Raw genomic sequence first — 20,383 nt, 5'->3', positions numbered from 1 at the left:
ATAATGTGGATAAATGTGAGGTTATCCACTTTGGTGGTAAAAACAGAGAGACAGACTATTATCTGAATGGTGACAGATTAGGAAAAGGGAAGGTGCAACGAGACCTGGGTGTCATGGTACATCAGTCATTGAAGGTTGGCATGCAGCTACAGCAGGTGGTTAAGAAAGCAAATGGCATGTTGGCCTTCATAGCAAGGGGATTTGAGTACAGGGGCAGGGAGGTGTTGCTACAGTTGTACAGGGCCTTGGTGAGGCCACACCTGGAGTATTGTGTACAGTTTTGGTCTCCTAACTTGAGGAAGGACATTCTTGCTATTGAGGGAGTGCAGCGAAGATTCACCAGACTGATTCCCGGGATGGTGGGACTGACCTATCAAGAAAGACTGGATCAACTGGGCTTGTATTCACTGGAATTCAGAAGAGTGAGAGGGGACCTCATAGAAACGTTTAAAATTCTGACGGGTTTGGACAGGTTGGATGCAGGAAGAATGTTCCCAATGTTGGGGAAGTCCAGAACCAGGGGTCACAGTCTAAGGATAAGGGGTAAGCCATTTAGGACCGAGATAAGGAGAAACTTCTTCACCCAGAGAGTGATGAACCTGTGGAATTCTCTACCACAGGAAGTAGTTGAGGCCAATTCACTAAATATATTCAAAAGGGAGTTAGATGAAGTCCTTACTACTCGGGGGATCAAGGGGTATGGCGTGAAAGCAGGAAGTGGGTACTGAAGTTTCATGTTCAGCCATGAACTCATTGAATGGCGGTGCAGGCTAGAAGGGCTGAATGGCCTGCTCCTGCACCTATTTTCTATGTTTCTATGAAGAACAGAGTATAAATCCGGAGGTGTTGCAACTGATGACCTCATTCAAGAACTTGAGATTGTGCCGAGCAACAAATCTGATTGGTCTCTTTAAACATCCAATCAGAGAGATACAGAACAATGGTTTTGACAAGCCAATCACAACCATTGCCTTCGCCCATCCCTCATTAGCATAGGGCTGTGGGCGGAGTGTGGGGCTGCCGATATAATACGGGCTCGGAGCAGAGTTTCCCCAAATCTGCGCCTGACTGAACGAGACGATGGCTGACGAAAAGAAAACAGGTCCCGCCAAGAAAGGCGCCAAGAAAATAGTTAAGAAAACCCCAGCGAAGAGCGGCAAGATTTTGATTAAACCCACACTCGCATACCAGAAATGACAGGTACAGTTTAAACCCACACTCACATACCAGAAATGACAGGTACAGTTTAAACCCACACTCACATATCAGAAATGACAGGTACAGATTAATCCCTACACTCACATACCTGAAACTAACAGGTACAGATTAAATCCCACACTCATATACCAGAGACAGACAGCTACAGAATAACCCCACACACAAAGTGGAAACTGATGGGTACAGATTTACCACAACATTTGTATACCAGAAACAACCAGGTACAGACTAAATCTAACACTCACACACCTGAAACAAAGAGGTACCGAATATCCCCCACACTGACTGACAGATACAGAATAAACATTACACTCACATACTTGGGCAGAAAGGTACAGAATAAACCCCACACTTACATATCAGAACCTGCCAGGTAAAGATGAAACCCAACTCTCACATACCAGAATCAGACAGATGCAGATTAAACTCCACACTTGCATACTAGAGACTGATGGGTATAAAATAAATCCAACACTTGCATACCAGAAATTGACAAGTACAGAATAAAACACACAACTCACATACCAGAAACAGATAGGTACAGATTAAACTCCACAATCAGATATCAGAAACTGACAGGTACAGATTAAACCCCACTCTCATACACCAGAAACTGACAGGTACAGATTAAACCCCACAATCACATACCAGAAATGACAGGTACAGATTATACCCAACACTCACATACCAGAAATGATAGATTAAACCCCACTCAGATACCAGCCACAGATGGACAGGTACAGATGAAATCCCACACTATCATACCAGAGGCTGCCAGGTAGAGAATAAAACATGCACTCTCATACAGAAACTGACAAAGTGCAGAATAAACCCACACAAATACACAGAGACAGACAGAAACAGAATGATAATCACATACCAGAATTTGACAGGTGTATAATAAAACCCAAATTCGCCTGCCAGTAACTGAGGTAAAAAAACAACACTCACATATCAGCGACTGACAGCTATAAGAAATAGGAGAAGGCCAAAAGGACTCTGGAGCCTGCTCCACAATTCAATAGGATCATGGCTGAACTGCCCAATATCCAGGCAGTGCTTCTGACAAAGAAATCCAAGGCTGGGTTCAGCAAGAACAAGTAAAGTGGACAAGATTTAATCTAATACCACGTTGGTTCTTTTCAGAGCCACCCACTCTATCTGTGAAAGGGCTGGTTACTGTCTGAAGAAACTGATCTATTGATCACAATCTTATCAGCTGTGCTTCAGTTGGGAGCACCCTCACTTTTGAGTCAGAAAGTTGTGGGTTCAAGTCCCACTCCAGGGTCTTGAGCAGAAAAATCTAGGCTGAAACTCCAGTGCAGTGTTGAGGGAGCGCTACATTGTCGGAGGTGACATCGATTGGATAAGACGTTAAACCGAGCCACCATCTGCTCTCTCAGCAGGACGCAAAACATCTCAGCAATATGGGGAGTTATCGCGTGTCATAGGCAATATTTATCCCTCGATCAACACAACACAACAGATCATTTGACCATTATCATGTTGCTGTTTGTGGGAGCTTGCTGTTCCCAAATTGGCTGCCGCGTTACATTACATCAGTGCCTACTCTTCAAAAAGTATTTCATTGGATGTGAAGCAGGTCATGAAAGGCGCTATATAAATCCAAGTCAGTATTTTTCTACTTAATATTAAATCCCGACGGTTGATAAACTGGGAGTTTCCTGACCAGAAGTCACCCTCAGTCAATCTCGGGTACAAAGCGGTCAATGTCTGTTGAACATGTAGAAATCGAGATCGGCAAACAGAGCAGCGAGTTTGCTGTTCAGATTCTAAAATATATATATTATAGGAAAAAATGCATGAACCTCCTTCGTAAGATTTTTGCCTGAAAGCAGAACAGAAACACAAAGAACAGATATAAATCAGGAGGTGTTGCAACTGATGACCTCATTCAAGAATTTGAGATTGTGGCGAGCAACAAATCTGATTGGTCTCTTTAAACATCCAATCAGAGAGATACAGAACAATGGATATTGACAAGCCAACCACAACCATTGCCTTCGCCAATCCCTCATTAGCATAGGGCTGTGGGCGGAGTGTGGGGCTGCCGATATAATACGGGCTCGGAGCAGAGTTTCCCCAAATCTGCGCCTGACTGAACGAGACGATGGCTGACGAAAAGAAAACAGGTCCCGCCAAGAAAGGCGCCAAGAAAGTAATCAAGAAAACCCCAGCGAAGACCGGCAAGAGGCGCAGAAAGTCGAGGAAGGAGAGTTACTCCATCTACATCTACAAAGTGATGAAGCAGGTTCACCCCGACACCGGCATCTCCTCCAAGGCCATGGGCATCATGAACTCGTTTGTGAAGGATATTTTCGAGCGCATCGCGGGTGAGGCTTCCCGCCTGGCCCATTACAACAAGCGCCACACCATCAGTTCCCGGGAGATACAGACCTCCGTGCGCCTGCTGCTGCCCGGGGAGCTGGCCAAGCACGCCGTGTCGGAAGGGACAAAGGCGGTGACCAAGTACACCAGCTCCAAGTGAGACTGCCCGCTGTCCTGACAGATCAAACCCCAAACACAACGGCTCTTTTAAGAGCCACCCACAACCTCTTTGAAAGAGCTGCACAAACGCATCTCCCTTTACACTCTATACTGTAATTATTTCTTGCATTTACTGTAATTATTTCCTGTACAAGTATGTTTGAGAAATTTTACACTTCCAGCTGTAGATTTAGTTTTGAATTCTCAGATATCAGTTTCACTGTCTGGTTCCACTTTAGCGTCGCTGGAATTTTCCGCCAACTACAAATACGGTCCCTGGTCGCTGTTTCCCTTTGCTCTCAGACACGTTCATTTACACCGCCTGCCGAATTAAGAGCTTGTTTAGGGGCTGAGACTCAGATTTCAGTCTCACATTCTCTCTCGCAAGCCCTTTTTAAGTTTATTTTTCAATTCCTGTTGCAGGTCAGTCCGTTTATTAAGCCGACACTCCCCGCAGTGTAACAACCCAGAGTTCTTACAGAGACCAGAACCGGGGCAGTTTGAATACTCTGTCCCTCTTCTCTTCTCTTTTCACAGGACTCCCAGTTTTGGGCTCACTCCCGCCTTTGCAGGGGATCGATCGATAATCTGTGAAACCCAATTTTTACAAAGATTGAGTTGGAATGTGTCCCGTTACAGAATCGGTGAGGATTGATTCCCGCCCATGAGACAGTTTGAAATAGTACCCGAATTTAATCCTGATTGTAACAGCCTGGAACCTGCCAGGGGAATATGTAAAAGACAAAATTAATTAAAACGTGTTGGGAAATCTTTGACTAATGGTGAATTTATATTCACATAAGCCGCTATTTTAAAATTTCTTGGCGGGGTTTTTGAATTTAAAATAATTATTCTGACTGTTGGGGACAGTAATTTGCGCCCTACTTCCATTGGTGGGCTAAACAGACTGTGATTGGTCACCTGAAAAGACCAATTAAATTCACCACCGAGCGACCAATCACAAATTCGCTCCCTGCATTCCTCCAGAAGGTACAAGAAAGGCAGATGTGGGAGGAGTTTCTCATTCTTTCTCTGAACGTGTGGATTGTGGAAATGTCTGGGAGAGGAAAAACCGGCGGTAAAGTTCGGGCCAAGTCCAAGTCTCGCTCCTCGCGGGCCGGACTGCAGTTCCCTGTGGGCCGTGTTCACAGGCATCTGCGAAAGGGGAACTACGCTGATCGTGTGGGTGCCGGAGCCCCGGTCTACATGGCTGCTGTGCTCGAGTATCTGACCGCTGAAATCCTGGAGCTGGCCGGCAACGCGGCCCGCGACAACAAGAAGACCCGCATCATCCCCAGACATCTGCAACTGGCTATCCGCAACGACGAGGAGCTCAACAAACTGCTGGGAAAGGTGACCATCGCTCAGGGCGGGGTGTTGCCTAATATCCAGGCTGTGCTGCTGCCCAAGAAAACCGCCAGTGCGGCCAAGGGCAAGTAAAGCGGACAGCATTTAATCGAATAACCCAAAGGCTCTTTTCAGAGCCACCCACACTATCTGTGAAAGGGCTGCTTTCTGTTCTGTGGATCATAATTGTCCCTGGTCTAACTTAATACAAAACAGACGGAAGTTGAACGTCAGACCGCTAGTCATTGAACATGTTGGGACAGCCGTATATGAACCGGATGATAAGAGCCGAGTATAAAGGAATGAGCGGTTGATGGGCTCACTGACTTTAATAGAGTTAATAATTCCACGGGGAGAAATATATACATTTGAACACATTGATCCATGCGGACTTTTACCCTTTTTTAAAATTTGCGTACAGAAGGATGGAATTCCAGCTCATGGTTAATTTAAAATATTACAAATAGTATCCGACCTGTGCCCGCATTAAGAGCTGGGTTAAAGGTGAGATACAGATTGCAGGCAGCTCGTCCCCTCTCTGGAATCTTTTCCGGTATGTGCAGTGGGATCAATTCACTATCAGATCTCCCACTTATAGTTAGCGCCCCACATTGGGTGGGTGCAGTCGGTATACTGGGAATCTGACTCGCATTGATACCTGGATCAAAGCCGCACCGTCAGATAATCACCGCCTGCACTGCATAAAGTCCCAGTTACAGTAACACTACAAGACGTGCACGGGGTGTACACAGGACAGTTTGCGTGGAGCCAGTCGCAGCTCTTTTCTTTGCTGATTTGGTGGCTCTGAAAAGAGCCGTTGTTGCACTTGGTGCGAAAGCTTGGAGCCCGGGAGGGGGAGTCTAGGCGCGCTCCCCGCGGATGCGGCGGGCCAGCTGGATGTCTTTGGGCATGATGGTGACTCGCTTGGCGTGGATGGCGCACAGGTTGGTGTCCTCAAACAGCCCCACCAGGTAAGCCTCACTGGACTCCTGCAGGGCCATGACGGCCGAGCTCTGGAAGCGCAGGTCGGTCTTGAAGTCCTGAGCGATCTCCCGCACCAGGCGCTGGAAGGGCAGCTTGCGGATCAGCAGCTCGGTGGATTTCTGGTAGCGGCGGATCTCCCTCAGAGCCACGGTGCCGGGTCTGTAGCGATGAGGCTTCTTCACTCCGCCCGTGGCCGGAGCGCTCTTCCGGGCCGCTTTGGTCGCCAGCTGTTTGCGAGGAGCTTTCCCTCCGGTCGATTTGCGCGCTGTCTGCTTGGTCCTGGCCATCTTCTGAACGGATCTCAGCACAATCTGGGACACACGGACTGGGAATGGTCCTTTTAAAGTGTCTGTCAGGGCCCGCCCGTGGGCTGTGATTGGTCATAACCCGACCGCCAATCATGTTTCAATCAATCACCGAGAGCGAAAGGGAAGGGCGGGGATTACTGGGCCATGATTGACTGAAATGAAACTGACAGTTCGTCAATTTCAAACAGCCCGCCAATTTCAGAGTCTCAACGAACAGAGATTAAAGAAACTCTAATTTCCCGCCAGCAATTTAAGAATTCGGCTCTTTATAACCTCGATGGTGCCCCATTATAAATCACCGATCCCATTCTCTTTAACATTCCGGTTTGAATTCTGTCCTATTCCCTGATGGGTCTGTAGCGAGCGGGAATAATTCCCCGGTCACTGCATCCTGTAAACACAAAGTCCCGCATCTATCCCGCCAGTGCCGTCCCGTTTCACCGATTCTCACACAAAGCTCACAACATAACGGGATTATCTGTGAGGGGAGACTGTGTATCCCCGCCCGCTCATTGTGACCGGGACACCCGGAGTTTCTGATCTCATATTAAACTATTATTCTAAAATATTTAATAATTCCCATATTCCTAAAGCGACTACACTGCAAAAGTACTTCATTGGCTTTGAGAAGTCCGATGGCCGTGTAAGGCGCTATATAAATCCAAGTGTTTCTTTCCTTTAATTAAATAGCTGAAATAATTTCCCAACCAAACTGTCCACACTCCGATCCCCAGGTCACTGCTCTCTCTGTGAGGCGGTGGGTGGCTCTTAAAAAAGCCTTTGTGATGTGCTGGGTGGAAAGGGTGGAGTTGTTCAGCCGCCGAATCCATAGAGAGTGCGGCCCTGCCGTTTGAGAGCGTACACCACATCCATGGCAGTGACCGTCTTGCGCTTGGCGTGCTCGGTGCAGGTGACGGCGTCCCTGATGACATTCTCCAGGAAAACCTTCAGCACCCCGCGGGTCTTCTCGTAGATCAGGCCCGAGATCCGCTTGACACCGCCACGGCGAGCCAGGCGGCGGATGGCGGGTTTGGTGATGCCCTGATGTTATCACGGAGCACTTTACGGTGCCGCTTGGCTCCGCCTTTGCCCAGTCCTTTGCCTCCTTTACCTCGTCCGGACATTTTTTTAATTTCAAAATATACTTTATTCATATAAAAAAATTTGCACGATACATTGGAAAGCAGTTCAGTACATTTGGATGCGGTCAGCAATTCCATACAATGCATTTGGATGCTTGAGTGCAATCCGTAATACAGTCATCAAGTTACGTTACATGTGGCACTCTACGGTACACAGAATGAGTGAGGGTACAGTTACAATTCTTTACAACATACATTACTAAAGAGAACTTGCATTATACATGGCACTACGTAGGTGTTTTCAGATCATGGTGCTCTATGTCTTCAGAAAGTTTACAAGTACAGCCCGAGGGGAGTTTTATACTGATTCCAGCCTCTGGGTTTATCGTGGCGGAAGGGCTTTAAACTGTGGGTCTTCCCAACGTGCCTTTGCAGCGACTGTACCAATTTTTAGTGCGTCCCTCAGCACGTACTCCTGGATCCTGGAGTGCGCTAGTCTGCAACACGTAGATGTGGACATCTCCTTGCTCTGGAAGACCAGCAAATTTCGGTAAGATCAAAGTGCGTCTTTCACCGAGTTGATGACTCTCCAGCAGCAGATGATGTCTGTCTCGGTGTGTGTCGCTGGGAACAGTCCATAGAGCAGAGTCCTATGTTACGGAACTGCTTGGGATGAACCTCGACAGCAACCACTGCATCTCTTTCCAGACCTGCCTTGCAAAGGCGCAATCCTGAAGGACAGTCTCGTCCGCCCCGCAGCCGACTCGAGGGCACCGTGCCGTGCTGCTGATATGCCGGCTGTGCATGAACGCTCTGACGGGTAGGGCGCTCCTCACCGCCAACCAAGCTACATCTTGGTGCTTGTGTGAAAGCTCTGGCGATGAGACGTTCTGCCAAACGAGTTCGACAGACTGCTCGGGGAATCACTCGACAGGGTCCACCCTCTCCTTTCGTAGGGCATCCAGGACCTTACATGCTGACCACTGCTTTATGGCCATGTGGTCAAAGGGTTTTTTTCTGAAAATCTTTTCCACGAAGGACAGGTGGACAGGCGTGGTCCAACTGCTAGGGGCGTTTCGCGGCAGCGTGGCCAGACCCATCCTTCGGGAACAGGTAGAACCTGAGCACGTAGTAACACTTGGTGTTTGCGTACCGGGGGTTCATGCACAGCTTGATGCAGCCGCAGACAAAGGTGGCCATCAGGATGAGGGCCACTTTCGGAATATCCTTTCCTCCACTGTCCAGAGACTTTACTTCGTGTCTCCGCGGACACGGTCTATTTTGGACATCCAGACAAAGTGGAAGACGGCCCAAGTGACTACCGCGGCACAGGAGCATGAGATGGGCCAGACCTGCGCTACATACAACAACACCGAGAGCACCTCACTCCTGATTACCAGATTCTTTCCTGCGATGGAGAGGGAGCGCTGCTCCCACAATCCTACCTCGTCCAAACATGATGATTCTTCACTCAAACTGTTCCTGAATGAGGAACGAACTGCTGCTGGCTTCTTTGTTACAGGGCTGGCCCCGACCTGACTGAGAAAGCGCAGAGTGAGAGAGGCGGGAAGGGGAGGAGACAGAGTGAGAGATTAAACAGAGAGCGCGGCAGGGGAGGAGACAGAATCAAGATTGAGAGACAGAGCAGAGCGCCGCCTCTGATCTTCCCACTCCACCTCCAGCTTTCTGCAACCGCCAATTTCAAATTGTTTTCTCCACAATACAACCGATACACAGCGCTCCGCACAAACCCTTACAGACTCGGAATTCATATTCAAGGCTTCCAGGAACCAGAAGCTTTTAAATAAGGTCCCGGTACAATTAACAATCAGGAATATTCCCGCCTATATAGTCCGTTCCCTGTCAATCTCAGACATTATTCCATCTCCTCTCACAGACCGGTTCAGCACTTTACAAACACCTTATTCCAGCTGATTTGGAGAATCTGGTGTTTGGGATTTGAGTTGTGAGGCGGTGTATCGCCGCCAGTCCCACCGTCTCACAGAGACTCTTCCCCCTGAATGTGAAATGACTGACCAGGAACTGAGACTGGAGCCGGACTCAAACCCCAGTTACAGTAAGTCCCGGGCCGGACAGCCCATTCTCTGTGCTTTATTGTGGGCACTGGGGGAGGGGTGGATGCAGACACTGGGGGAGGGGTGGGTGCAGACACTGGGGGAGGCGATCAGCTCTTTTCTGAGAGGCGTGGGTGACTCTGAGAAGAGCCTTTAGGTTTAAAGGTTTAGAACTTGCCTTTTTATTTACTTTTTGGGCGCTGCTTTCTTGGCCTTTGCTGATTTGGGCTTGACCTTTGCTGATTTGGGCTTGGCCTTCACTCTCTGGTTCTCCACCTTTTTGACCGCCTTCACTTTCTTGGGGCTGTTGGGCTTCTTCATCGCCGTCTTCTTCCCAGCCGGTCCTTTCGCTATCTTTTTTGCCGTTAGCACCTTCTTTTGAGCTCGTTTTCTTGGCTGCTGCTTTCTTTGCTGGAGATTGCTTGGCTGCTGGCTTATTCACCTTCTTTCCCACTTTCCCCTGGGGATCCGTCTTCGCAATTTTGAAGGAGCATGAAGTGCCCGTGCCCTTGAATGGTTTCAGGGAGCCATTCATCACCTTCCTCCTGATACTGGACCTGATCTGGAAGCCGCGCTTCTCTACATCGACGCCTTTGGCCGCCAGAACCTTATTTATCGCGGCCAGGGACATCCCCTGCGATCCTTGCCATCGGCCACAACCTTGTGGATCTGGCCGCCCAACTTGGGATCGGCTGGCCTGGAGCGGGGAGCCGCCGCCTTCTTCTTGCTGGGAGCCTTGGTTTGAGCGGCGGCGGCAGGAGGAGCCGTTTCGGCGGCTGCAGTATCAGTCATGTCCGCGACTCTAGAAAATCTCTCTGACAGTCAGAGCTGGGTCAGAAATGAAACGAGAGGCGGCGACACAGAGCAACTTAAAGGCAGCGAGCGGACGGGGTGGAGACATCCTGCTGTCAGCTCCCAGCCCCTCCAGCCTCTCTGTGTTTCTCTCTCATAGAAACATAGAAGCATAGAAGCATAAAAAAATAGGTGCAGGAGTAGGCCATTCGGCCCTTCGAGCCTGCACCACCATTCAATAAGATCATGACTGATCATTCCCTTAGTATCCCTTTCCTGCTTTCTCTCCATACCCCTTGATCCACTTAGCCGTAAGGGCCATATCTAACTCCCTCTTGAATATATCCAATGAACTGGCATCAACAACTCTCTGCGGCAGGGAATTCCACAGGTTAACAACTCTCTGAGTGAAGAACTTTCTCCTCATCTCAGTCCTAAATGGCCTACCCCCTATTCTAAGACTGTGTCCCCTGGTTCTGGGCTTCCCCAACATCGGGAACAATCTACCCGCATCTAACCTGTCCAGTCCCGTCAGAATCTTGTATGTTTCTATGAGACCTCCTCTCATCCTTCTAAACCCCAATGTATCAAGCGCCCAGTTGATCCAGTCTCTCCTCATATGTCAGTCCAGCCATCCCGGGAATCAGTCTGGTGAACCTTCGCTGCACTCCCTCAATAGCAAGAACGTCCTTCCTCAGATTAGGAGACCAACTCTCTGATTCCAATTCAACTCGGGCCCTCCAGATTCCCAGACTGGCCTCTTTCTGTCCCGAAGACCGGGATGTTTCCTGGTGAGAAAGTTTCATCTGAATTGAAGGCAGCAATTTCGATTTAAACCCATTTCATTGCTGCACTGGTCGCGCTCTCTCAGCCGATCGCAGATATTTTCTCTGTTTATTGACTGAAATTTGAAATCAAATCAAACTTTCTGAGCAGGGCAGCAGGGCGATCCTGTGACAGGGAAATCTTTGAATTTTACACAAGAGGGACTCTGAAATCCGGCGATGAGAGCGGACACACAAACACAGTGACATTAGTCTAACCCGCCCGTCCCTTTAACATACTCTCGCTCACACAATGTTGAAATCTGCACATTCACAGCACAAACTGTTCCCAGATTTACAGTTCCCAGCACAGGTTTTCCTCTCCGCTCGGCTGTGCTGCCGATTCTCGGGTCAGTTGTCGTTTCCCAGCTCAGTAAGTGTTAAACACTCTGAGGCCGGCGCTCCTCACAGTGTCTGTTCCCAGATTCAGGGGCAGGAGCCAATCACAGCTGTGGCTGGCTTAACCCATATCTGCTTTTAAGTTGTTATTGTTCTAATGCAGAAATATGTTTGACTAACATGAAAACACAAATTATGAGCTCACCGCCCCTGCAGCATCTCTTTGTCTCTTTCTCCTCAGAAAATGAGCGACATATAACAGTAACTGGTGCCCTATCCATCCCATACTCAACACCCAGAGATGGCTATCAGAGAGAGCGACAGAGAGACAGACACAGTATCAATCTTAAACTACCGAACTGTGTCTCCATATTACACTCAATAATATTATCACACATTCATGTACACCACCAGTGGAAAAGACACAGAGACAGATACAGTATCAGTTTTACACTTTGTATCAGTGTCTCCATAATACGCTCAGTAACAGTGCCACACCTTCTCGTATTGCACCAGAGAGAAACAGAGACATTATCAGTCTTGCACTTCCATCAGTGTTTCCACATCACGCTAAATAACAGTATCCCACCTTCACAAACAGTACAAGAGAGAGCGGATAGAAACATAGAGGCAGAGAGAGAGGGGAAGGCTGAGCGAGAGACAGGAGAGTGCGAGGTAGGGCAGTGAGACACAGAAAGACATGCACAGTTATCAGTTCCAGACTGACCTGTGAAGTTCTGTTTTATTCTGAAAGTTCTCATTGGAGAGACAGAAGATGCAGTCTCCTCTCTCACTGATATTGTACCAGAGACAGACACATTATTAATCCCACACTGCGGGACAGTGTCAGAGAGTGAGAGACACAATGTCCCACATTTTAACCCTCGCCTGTCTGATGTACTCTCTGCAATCTTGCAGCTCAGGGCCGTTTGGTGTTACTCTCAGTTACAGAGTGTTTGACTCTAATTAAACTAATCTTGGACTGTTTCTGTCAGATATTAACTTCTGCACGGTCCCAGCAAACACTCCCACTCCTTCGTGACAGGTAAAGTGTAAATCCCATGTGCACATATCCAAAAACTGAAAGGTAGTAAGTAAAATTGGTACTTGCATCGCAGAAACTGATAGGGGCAGAGTAAAACCCACACATACAAATCAGAAAAATGACAGGTAGAAGGCAAAATCTTCATTCACGTATCAGAGAAATGCAGGTAAAATTAAAATTGATACTCACATTCACATACCAGAGACAGGCAGATACAGAGTAAATTCCACACTCACATAGCAGGAACTGAGAGGTACAGTCTAAAACACACAATCAAGTAGCAGGAACAAATAGGTACAGTTTAAACTCAGACCAACATAGCAGAAACTGAGAGGCACAGATTAAACCTCAACACACATACCAAAACCTGACAATGGGGGATGGGAGAGGCCATTCTCAGGGTGTGTGTGTACAATGCAAGGTAACAGAATAAACCCCACACCCACATACCAGAAACTGACAAGTACAAATTAAATCAACATTCATATACCAGAAACTGACAGGGGCAGATTAAGCAGCACACTCATCTACCAGTAATGGATATGTACAGATTAAAACCCACACTTGTATACCAGATACTGAAAGCTACAGATTAAACCCGACACTCATATACAATAAACAGACAGATACAGAATAAACCCCTCATGCTCATACCAGAAACTGATCGGTATATATTAAACCCCACACTCAGGCCCCAAGTTTCCACACGCGGCAAAACAGGCGCCCCTCCGAGCTGGGCGGCCGTTTTTCGCGTCGAAAACGGCGCCTGAAAAAAAACGCGCTATTCTCGAGCGCTTTGCAGCTCGATGTCTGCTTGGCACGGCGCCCAGGGGGCGGAGCCTACCACTCGCGCCGATTTTGTAAGTAGGAGGGGGCGGGTACAATTTAAATGAGTTTTTTTCGTGCCGGCAACCCTGCGCGTGCGCGTTGGAGCGATCGCGCATGCGCAGTCTGAAGGAAACATTGGCACTCAGCCATTTTAAAAAGTGCTGCAGAAAAAGTGGAAATTTGTTTATTGAACCCTTGCAAAGGCTTGTATTTTAATATTTCTGTGTGTGAGGGTGAGGGAGTGCATTCTGTAATTAAAGATAGACTGTGATAAACGGGACACATGCACTTGTTTGAGACTATTCAAATTCTTTGTCGCTGTTCAATTTTTAACATTTTTTAATAAAACCACATTGCCCTTCCATGATCAGCACTGAGGCTTCTTGCAGCTTTCTCCCCCTGCCGTCGGTCGGGCCCGACGTCAAACAGCTGCCTCAAGTCATGAGGCTTCCTGCAGCCTTCTCCCTGCCTCCCCCGCCCTGCCGTCGGGAACGGCTGCCTCAAGTAATGAGGCTTCCTGCAGCCCTCTCCCTGCCTCCGCCCCCCCCTGCCGTTGGGAACGGCTGCCTCAAGTAATGAGGCTTCCTGCATCCTTCTCCCTACCTCCCCCCCCCTGCCGTCGGGAACGGCTGCCTGCCTGCCCCTCCCGTCGTCGGGACCGACGCCACACCGCTGACTGAAATGCCTGCCTGAAGCACTTTCACACAGGTAGGAAGATGGTTTATTTAATCTTTTCTTTGCTTATAAATTTTTATTCAGGTTGGATTTATTTGTATAATATTTGTATAAGTATAACTAAGGATTAATTGTAGAATTTAATGACTTCCCTTCCCCCCCCCCCCCCACACCTCGTTCCCGACGCCTAATTTGTAACCTGCGCCTGATTTTTTAATGTGTAGACAAGGTTTTTTCAAGCCTACAAAAATCTTCACTTGCTCCATTCTAAGTTAGTTTGGAGTACATTTTCACTGTGGAAACTTTCAAATCAGGCGTCAGTGGCCGGACACGCCCCCTTTTGAAAAATAAATTCAGTTCCAAAGTGAAACTCTTCTACCTGACTAGAACTGCAGAAAACTTAAATGTGGAGAATTTCGATTTCTAAGATACTCCGTTCTACACCAGTTGCTCCTAAAAATCAGGAGCAAATCATGTGGAAACTTGGGGCCATTCATACCAGAAACTGATCAGTACCGATGAAATAACACATTCAAACTGACAAGTACAATTTAAACCCACGCTTACTTACCGGGGACTGATAGCTAGAGTAAATCCACACTCACATATGAGTCCAACAGATTAAAACTCACACTCACAACCCAGAGAGTGACAGCTAAAATACAATAAGAAATAAGAGCAGGAATAGGTCATACAGCCCCTCGAGCCAGCTCTATCTTTCAATAATACCTGAACTGAACTTCTTTCCCTGCTCCATTTACCCACCTTATCCCCATAACCCTTCGTTCCCAAAAACCTCCCGATCTCAGTCTCGAATACAGTCATTGACTGAGCATCCGCAGCCCTCTGCAGTAGAGAATTCCAAAGATTCACACCCCTCTGAGTGAACAAGTGTCTCCTCATCTCAGTCCTAAATGGCCGAGCCCTTATCGTCAGTCTATCACTCCTAGCTCTACACTCCAGCCAGGGGAAGCAGCCTCTCAGCATCTACCCTGTAAATCCCCCTCAGAATCTGATGTTTTATTGAGATCACCTCTCATTCTTCTCATCTCCAAGGGTATAGGCCCAAAACTTTTACCTTCCTAATTGCTTCCTGTTCCTGCACATTAACTTTCTGTGATGTGTTTACTGAGTCACTTAAATCCCTCACAATAACAGCATTTACTAGTTTCTCACCTTTTAAGAAATATTCTGCTTTTCACACTCCCATAACAGAAACTGACAGGTACAGAGTAACCCCCACACTCACATATCAGAACATGACATGTACAGAATAAGACCCAGAGTCTCATAACAGAAACTGACAGATACAGAGAAAAGACCATACTCAAACCCGAGACAGACACAGAGTGAAACACACACTCACATATGATAGTCTGATAGATATGAAATAAAATCCACACTCATCCCAGAAACTGACAGATAGAGGGAAGAAAAAACAGTCACACACCAGAGACTGACAGAAAAAGACTAAAGCCCACACTTGCGTACCAGAAACTGACAAATTAGGATTAAGCCCTCTCTTCCATAGCAGAAATTGACAGTTAGAACGGACATAGACTGGTCCACTGTGAATCAGTACTAACATACTGGGAACGATGGGTATAGAGTAGAACCCACATTCACATAACAGAGGTGGACAGATACAGAGTAAACCTACACTCACACACCAGAGATTGAAAGATACAGAGTGAAACCAACACTCAAGTAGCAGAAATTGACAGGTACAGAATAAAACCCACACTCTCATATCCTGCACTGAAAGGTACAGAGTAAAAGCTACATTGGCATATCAGAGATAGACAGATGCAGTGTGAAACCTACACTTACATACCAGATACTAACAGGTACAGAGAAAACCCCACACTCCCAGATCAGAGACTGACAGATACAGATTAAGCACACACTTACTTATCAGTAATTGCGAGGTAGAGGGTAAAAAAACTCTCCTATACAAGAAACCAAAATGTTCAGAATAGAGCTTCTACTTGCATACCAGACATGGACAGGCACAGAGATAGATACATAAGAACATAAGAAATAGGAGCAGGAGCAGGCCATTTGGCCCCTCGAGCCTGCTCCGCCATTAAATAACATCATGGCTGATCTGACCTTGGCCTCAACTCCACTTCCCTGCCCGCTCCCTATAACCCTTGACTCCCTTATAGAAACATAGAAAATAGGTGCAGGAGTAGGCCATTCGGCCCTTCTAGCCTGCACCGCCATTCAATGAGTTCATGGCTGAACATGCAACTTCAGTACCCCATTCCTGCTTTCTTGCCATACCCCTTGATCCCCCTAGTAGCAAGGACAACATCTAACTCCTTTTTGAATATATTTAGTGAATTGGCCAATGCCCCAGGAATTTGCATCCCTCCCTGCTGCACCACTGCTCAAGCCACGTATTCATCTGCGCTATCCTGCGATTCCTACTCTGACTAGCACGTGGCACTGGTAGCAATCCCGAGATTACTACTTTTGAGGTCCTACTTTTTAATTTAGCTCCTAGCTCCTTAAATTAGTTTCGTAGGACCTCATCCCTTTTTTTTTACCTATGTCGTTGGTAGCAATGTGCACCACTACAACTGGCTGTTCTCCCTCCCTTTTTAGAATGTCCTGCACCCGCTCCGAGACATCCTTGACTTTTGCACCAGGGAGGCAACATACTATCCTGGAGTCTCGGTTGCGGCCGCAGAAACGCCTATCTATTCTCCTAACAATTGAATCCCCTATCGCTATCGCTCTCCCACTCTTTTTCCTGCCCTCCTGTGCAACAGAGCCAGCCACGGTGCCATGAACTTGGCTGCTGCTGCCCTCCCCTGATGAGTCATCTCCCTCAACAATACTCAAAGCAGTGTATCTGTTTTGCAGGGGGATGACCACAGGGGACCCTTGCACTACCTTCTTTGCACTGCTCTTCCTGCTGGTCTTTCATTCCCTATCTGGCTGTGGACCCTTCTCCTGTGGTATGACCAACTCGCTACACGTGCTACTCACGTCATTCTCAGCATCGTGGATGCTCCAGAGTGAATCCACCCTCAGCTCCAACTCCGCAACGCGGACCGTCAGGAGCTGGAGGTGGATACACTTCCCGCACATGTAGTCGTCAGGGACACTGGAGTCGTCCCTGAGTTCCCACATGGTACAGGAGGAGCATAACATGCGACCGAGCTCTTCTGCCATGACTTAACCTTTAGATAGGCAACAATAATGTTAAAGTTTACTCACTGTTAAAGAGAAGAAAGAAAAACTACTCACCAATCACCAGCCAATCACTTACCCGTTTGGCTGTGACGTCACCTTTCTGTTTCTTTTTACTTCTTTTTTGCCTTCTCCCTGTAGCTGCACAAGTACACCTTTATAGGCCTCCGACCCCGGACTCGCGCTGCTCCAACTGCCGCCGCCTCACTCTCCGGCTGGGCCTTTTATAGGCCTCCGACCCCGGACTCGCGCTGCTCCAACTGCCGCTGCCTCACTCTCCCGCTGGGCCTTTTATAGGCCTCCGACCCCGGACTCGCGCTGTTCCAACTGCCGCCGCCTCACTCTCCCATTGGGCCTTTTATAGGCCTCCGACCCCGGACTCGCGCTGCTCCAACTGCCGCCGCCTCACTCTCCCGCTGGGCCTTTTATAGGCCTCCGACCCCGGACTCGCGCTGCTCCAACTGCCGCCGCCTCACTCTCCCGCTGGGCCTTTTATAGGCCTCCGACCCCGGACTCGCACTGCTCCAACTGCCGCCGCCTCATTCTCCCGCTGGGCCTTTTATAGGCCTCCAACCCCGGACTCGCGCTGCTCCAACTGCCATTTATCATTCAAAAATATGTTTGTCTCCACCTTAAATATATTCAATGACCCAGCCGCCACAGCTCTCTGGGGCAGATAATTGCAAAGTCTCATGACCCTCAGAGAAGAAAGTCCTCCTCATTTCTGTTTTAAATGAGCAACCCCTTATTCTGAAACTATGCCCCCAGTTCTCGATTCCCTTTTTTAATTTTTTCTACCAAAGTGGATAACCGTACATTTTCAAACATTATACTTCATCTGCCAAATGTTTGCCCAGTCACTTAGATTATATCCCTTTGCAGATTATTTGCCACCTCATCACAACTAGCTTTCCCACCTATCTGTGTGTCATCAGCAATTTGGCTACATTACACTCGGTCCCTTTATCCAAGGCATTAATATAGATTGTAAATAGTTGATCCCCATGGCACCCCAGCAGTTACAGTTACAGTGTGCCACCCTGAAAATGACCCGTTTATCCTGACTCTGTTCATTAGCCAATCCTCTATGCATGCTGATATATTACCCCTAACCCCCTGAGCAGTTATCTTGTGCAGTGACCTTTTATGTGGCACCTTATCGAATGCCTACTGGAAATCCAAATACATTGTACACAGCATCTACTGGTTTCCCTTTATCTACCCTGCTCATTAAATCCTCAAAGAACGCCAGCAAATTTGTCAAACATGATTTCCCTTTCATAAAACCATGCTGACTCTGCTTGACTGTATTATAATTTTCTAAATGTCCTGCTATTGCTTCCTTAATAATAGACTGCAGCATTTTCCCAATGACCGAAGTTCGGCGAACTGGTCTATAGTTACCTGCTTTCTGTCTCCCTCCTTTCTTAAATAGGAGTATTATGTTTGCAGTTTACCAATTTGATGGGACCTCTCCAGAATCCAGGGAATTCTGGTAGATTACAATCAATGCATCCAATATCTCTGCAGCCATATCTTTTAAGACCTTAGAATGCAGGCCATCAGATCCAGGGGACTTGTCCACCTTTACACCCATTAATTAGCCTAGTACTTTTTAATCTAGTGATCATGATTGCTTTAAGTTTACCCCCTCCAAATAGCCCCTTGATTATCAGTTATTGGGATGCTTTTAGTGTCTTCTACCATGAAAAGCGATACAAAATATTTGTTCCAAGTCTCTGCCATTTCTCTGTTTCTCATTATTAACTTCCCAGTCTCATTGTCTAAGAGACCAGCTTTTACTGTAGCTATACCTGTAGAAGCTCTTACTGTCTGTTTTTATAATTCTTGCTAGTTTACTCTCGTAATCTATCTTCTCTCTTTATTATTTTTATAGTCGTCCTTTGCTGGTTTCTAAAAATTTTCCAATCCTCTGACCTTCCATTATTCTTTGCAACATTTGTATGCCTTTGTTTTCAATTTGATACTATCCTTGGTTAATCATGGATGGTTCATAGTAAGGTTGGGGACAGCATCAAACAAGAAATTAGGAATGCATGCAATGAAGGTACAGCAGTTATCATGGGTGACTTTAATCTACATATTGATTGGGCTAACCAAACTGGTAGCAATGCGGTGGAGGAGGATTTCCTGCAATGTATTAGGGATGGTTTTCTAGACCAATATGTCGAGAAACCAACCAGGGAGCTGGCCATCCTAGACTGGGTGATGTGTAATGAGAAAGGACTAATTAGCAATCTTGTTGTGCAAGACCCCTTGGGGAAGAGTGACCATAACATGGTAGAATTCTTTATTAGGATGGAGAGTGACACAGTTAATTCAGAAACTAGGGTCCTGAACTTAAGCAAAGGTAATTTCGATGGTTTGAGGCGTGAATTGGCTAGAATAGACTGGCAAATGATACTTAAAGGGTTGACAGTGGATAGGCAATGGCAAACATTTAAAGATCACATGAATGAACTTCAGCAATTGTACATCCCTGTCTGGAGTAAAAATAAAACGGGGAAGGTGGCTCAACGTTGCTAACAAGGGAAATTAAGGATAGTGTTAAATCCAAGGAAGAGGCATATAAATTAGCCAGAAAAAGCAGCAAACCTGAGGACTGGGAGAAATTTAGAATTCAGCAGAGGAGGACAAAGGGTTTAATTAAGAGGGGGGAAATAAGAAGACGCTTGCCGGGAACATAAAAACTGACTGCAAAAGTTTCTATAGATATGTGAAGAGAAAAAGATTAGTGAAGACAAACATAGGTCCCTTGCAGTAGGATTCAGGTGAATTTATAATGGGGAACAAAGAAATGGCAGACCAATTGAACAAATACTTTGGTTCTGTCTTCACGAAGGAAGACACAAAATAACCTTCCGTAAGTACTAGGGAACCGAGGGTCTAGTGAGAAGGAGGAACTGAAGGATATCCTTATTAGGCGGGAAATTGTGTCAGGGAAATTGATGGGATTGAAGGCCGATAAATCCCCGGGGCCTGATAGTCTGCATCCCAGAGTACTTAAGGAAGTAGCTCTAGAAATAGTGGATGTATTGATGATCATTTTCCAACAGTCTATCGACTCGGGATCAGTTCCTATGGACTGGAGGGTAGCTAATGTAACACCACTTTTTAAAAAAGGAGGGAGAGAGAA

General features: G+C 47.1%; 2 protein-coding genes and 1 pseudogene across 2 annotated transcripts; 2 read left to right on the top strand and 1 right to left on the bottom strand.

Moving 5' to 3' along the window:
• The first annotated feature begins 3,349 nt into the window (after positions 1–3,349).
• On the top strand, positions 3,350–3,727 carry LOC139248111 (histone H2B 1.2-like). Its single transcript, XM_070871860.1, has 2 exons — positions 3,350–3,478; positions 3,563–3,727. The coding sequence occupies exons 1-2, from the start codon at positions 3,350–3,352 to the stop codon at positions 3,725–3,727; spliced, it is 294 nt and encodes a 97-aa protein (XP_070727961.1).
• Positions 3,728–4,779: 1,052 nt separating this feature from the next.
• LOC139248087 (histone H2A-like) lies at positions 4,780–5,208 on the top strand. Its single transcript, XM_070871836.1, has one exon. It carries the CDS (start codon positions 4,780–4,782, stop codon positions 5,164–5,166), a length of 387 nt encoding a protein of 128 aa, XP_070727937.1. The 3' UTR covers positions 5,167–5,208.
• Positions 5,209–7,178: 1,970 nt separating this feature from the next.
• LOC139248230 (histone H4-like) lies at positions 7,179–7,489 on the bottom strand (annotated as a pseudogene).
• Between the last annotated feature and the right edge of the window lie 12,894 nt (positions 7,490–20,383).

This window comes from Pristiophorus japonicus, unplaced genomic scaffold, assembly GCF_044704955.1.
Source record: "Pristiophorus japonicus isolate sPriJap1 unplaced genomic scaffold, sPriJap1.hap1 HAP1_SCAFFOLD_29, whole genome shotgun sequence".
NCBI classification, from domain to species: Eukaryota; Metazoa; Chordata; class Chondrichthyes; family Pristiophoridae; genus Pristiophorus; species Pristiophorus japonicus.
Note: the sequence above shows the minus strand (reverse complement) of the source record. Positions and strands in the feature narration are given on the sequence as shown.

Bases quoted from the DNA above. Each gene is read 5' to 3' on its own strand.
- LOC139248111 (XM_070871860.1), top strand. From the start codon at position 3,350: ATGGCTGACGAAAAGAAAACAGGTCCCGCCAAGAAAGGCGCCAAGAAA. The intron at 3,479-3,562 runs GTGATGAAGCAG...GATATTTTCGAG, and splicing joins ACTCCATCTACATCTACAAA to CGCATCGCGGGTGAGGCTTC.
- LOC139248087 (XM_070871836.1), top strand. From the start codon at position 4,780: ATGTCTGGGAGAGGAAAAACCGGCGGTAAAGTTCGGGCCAAGTCCAAG.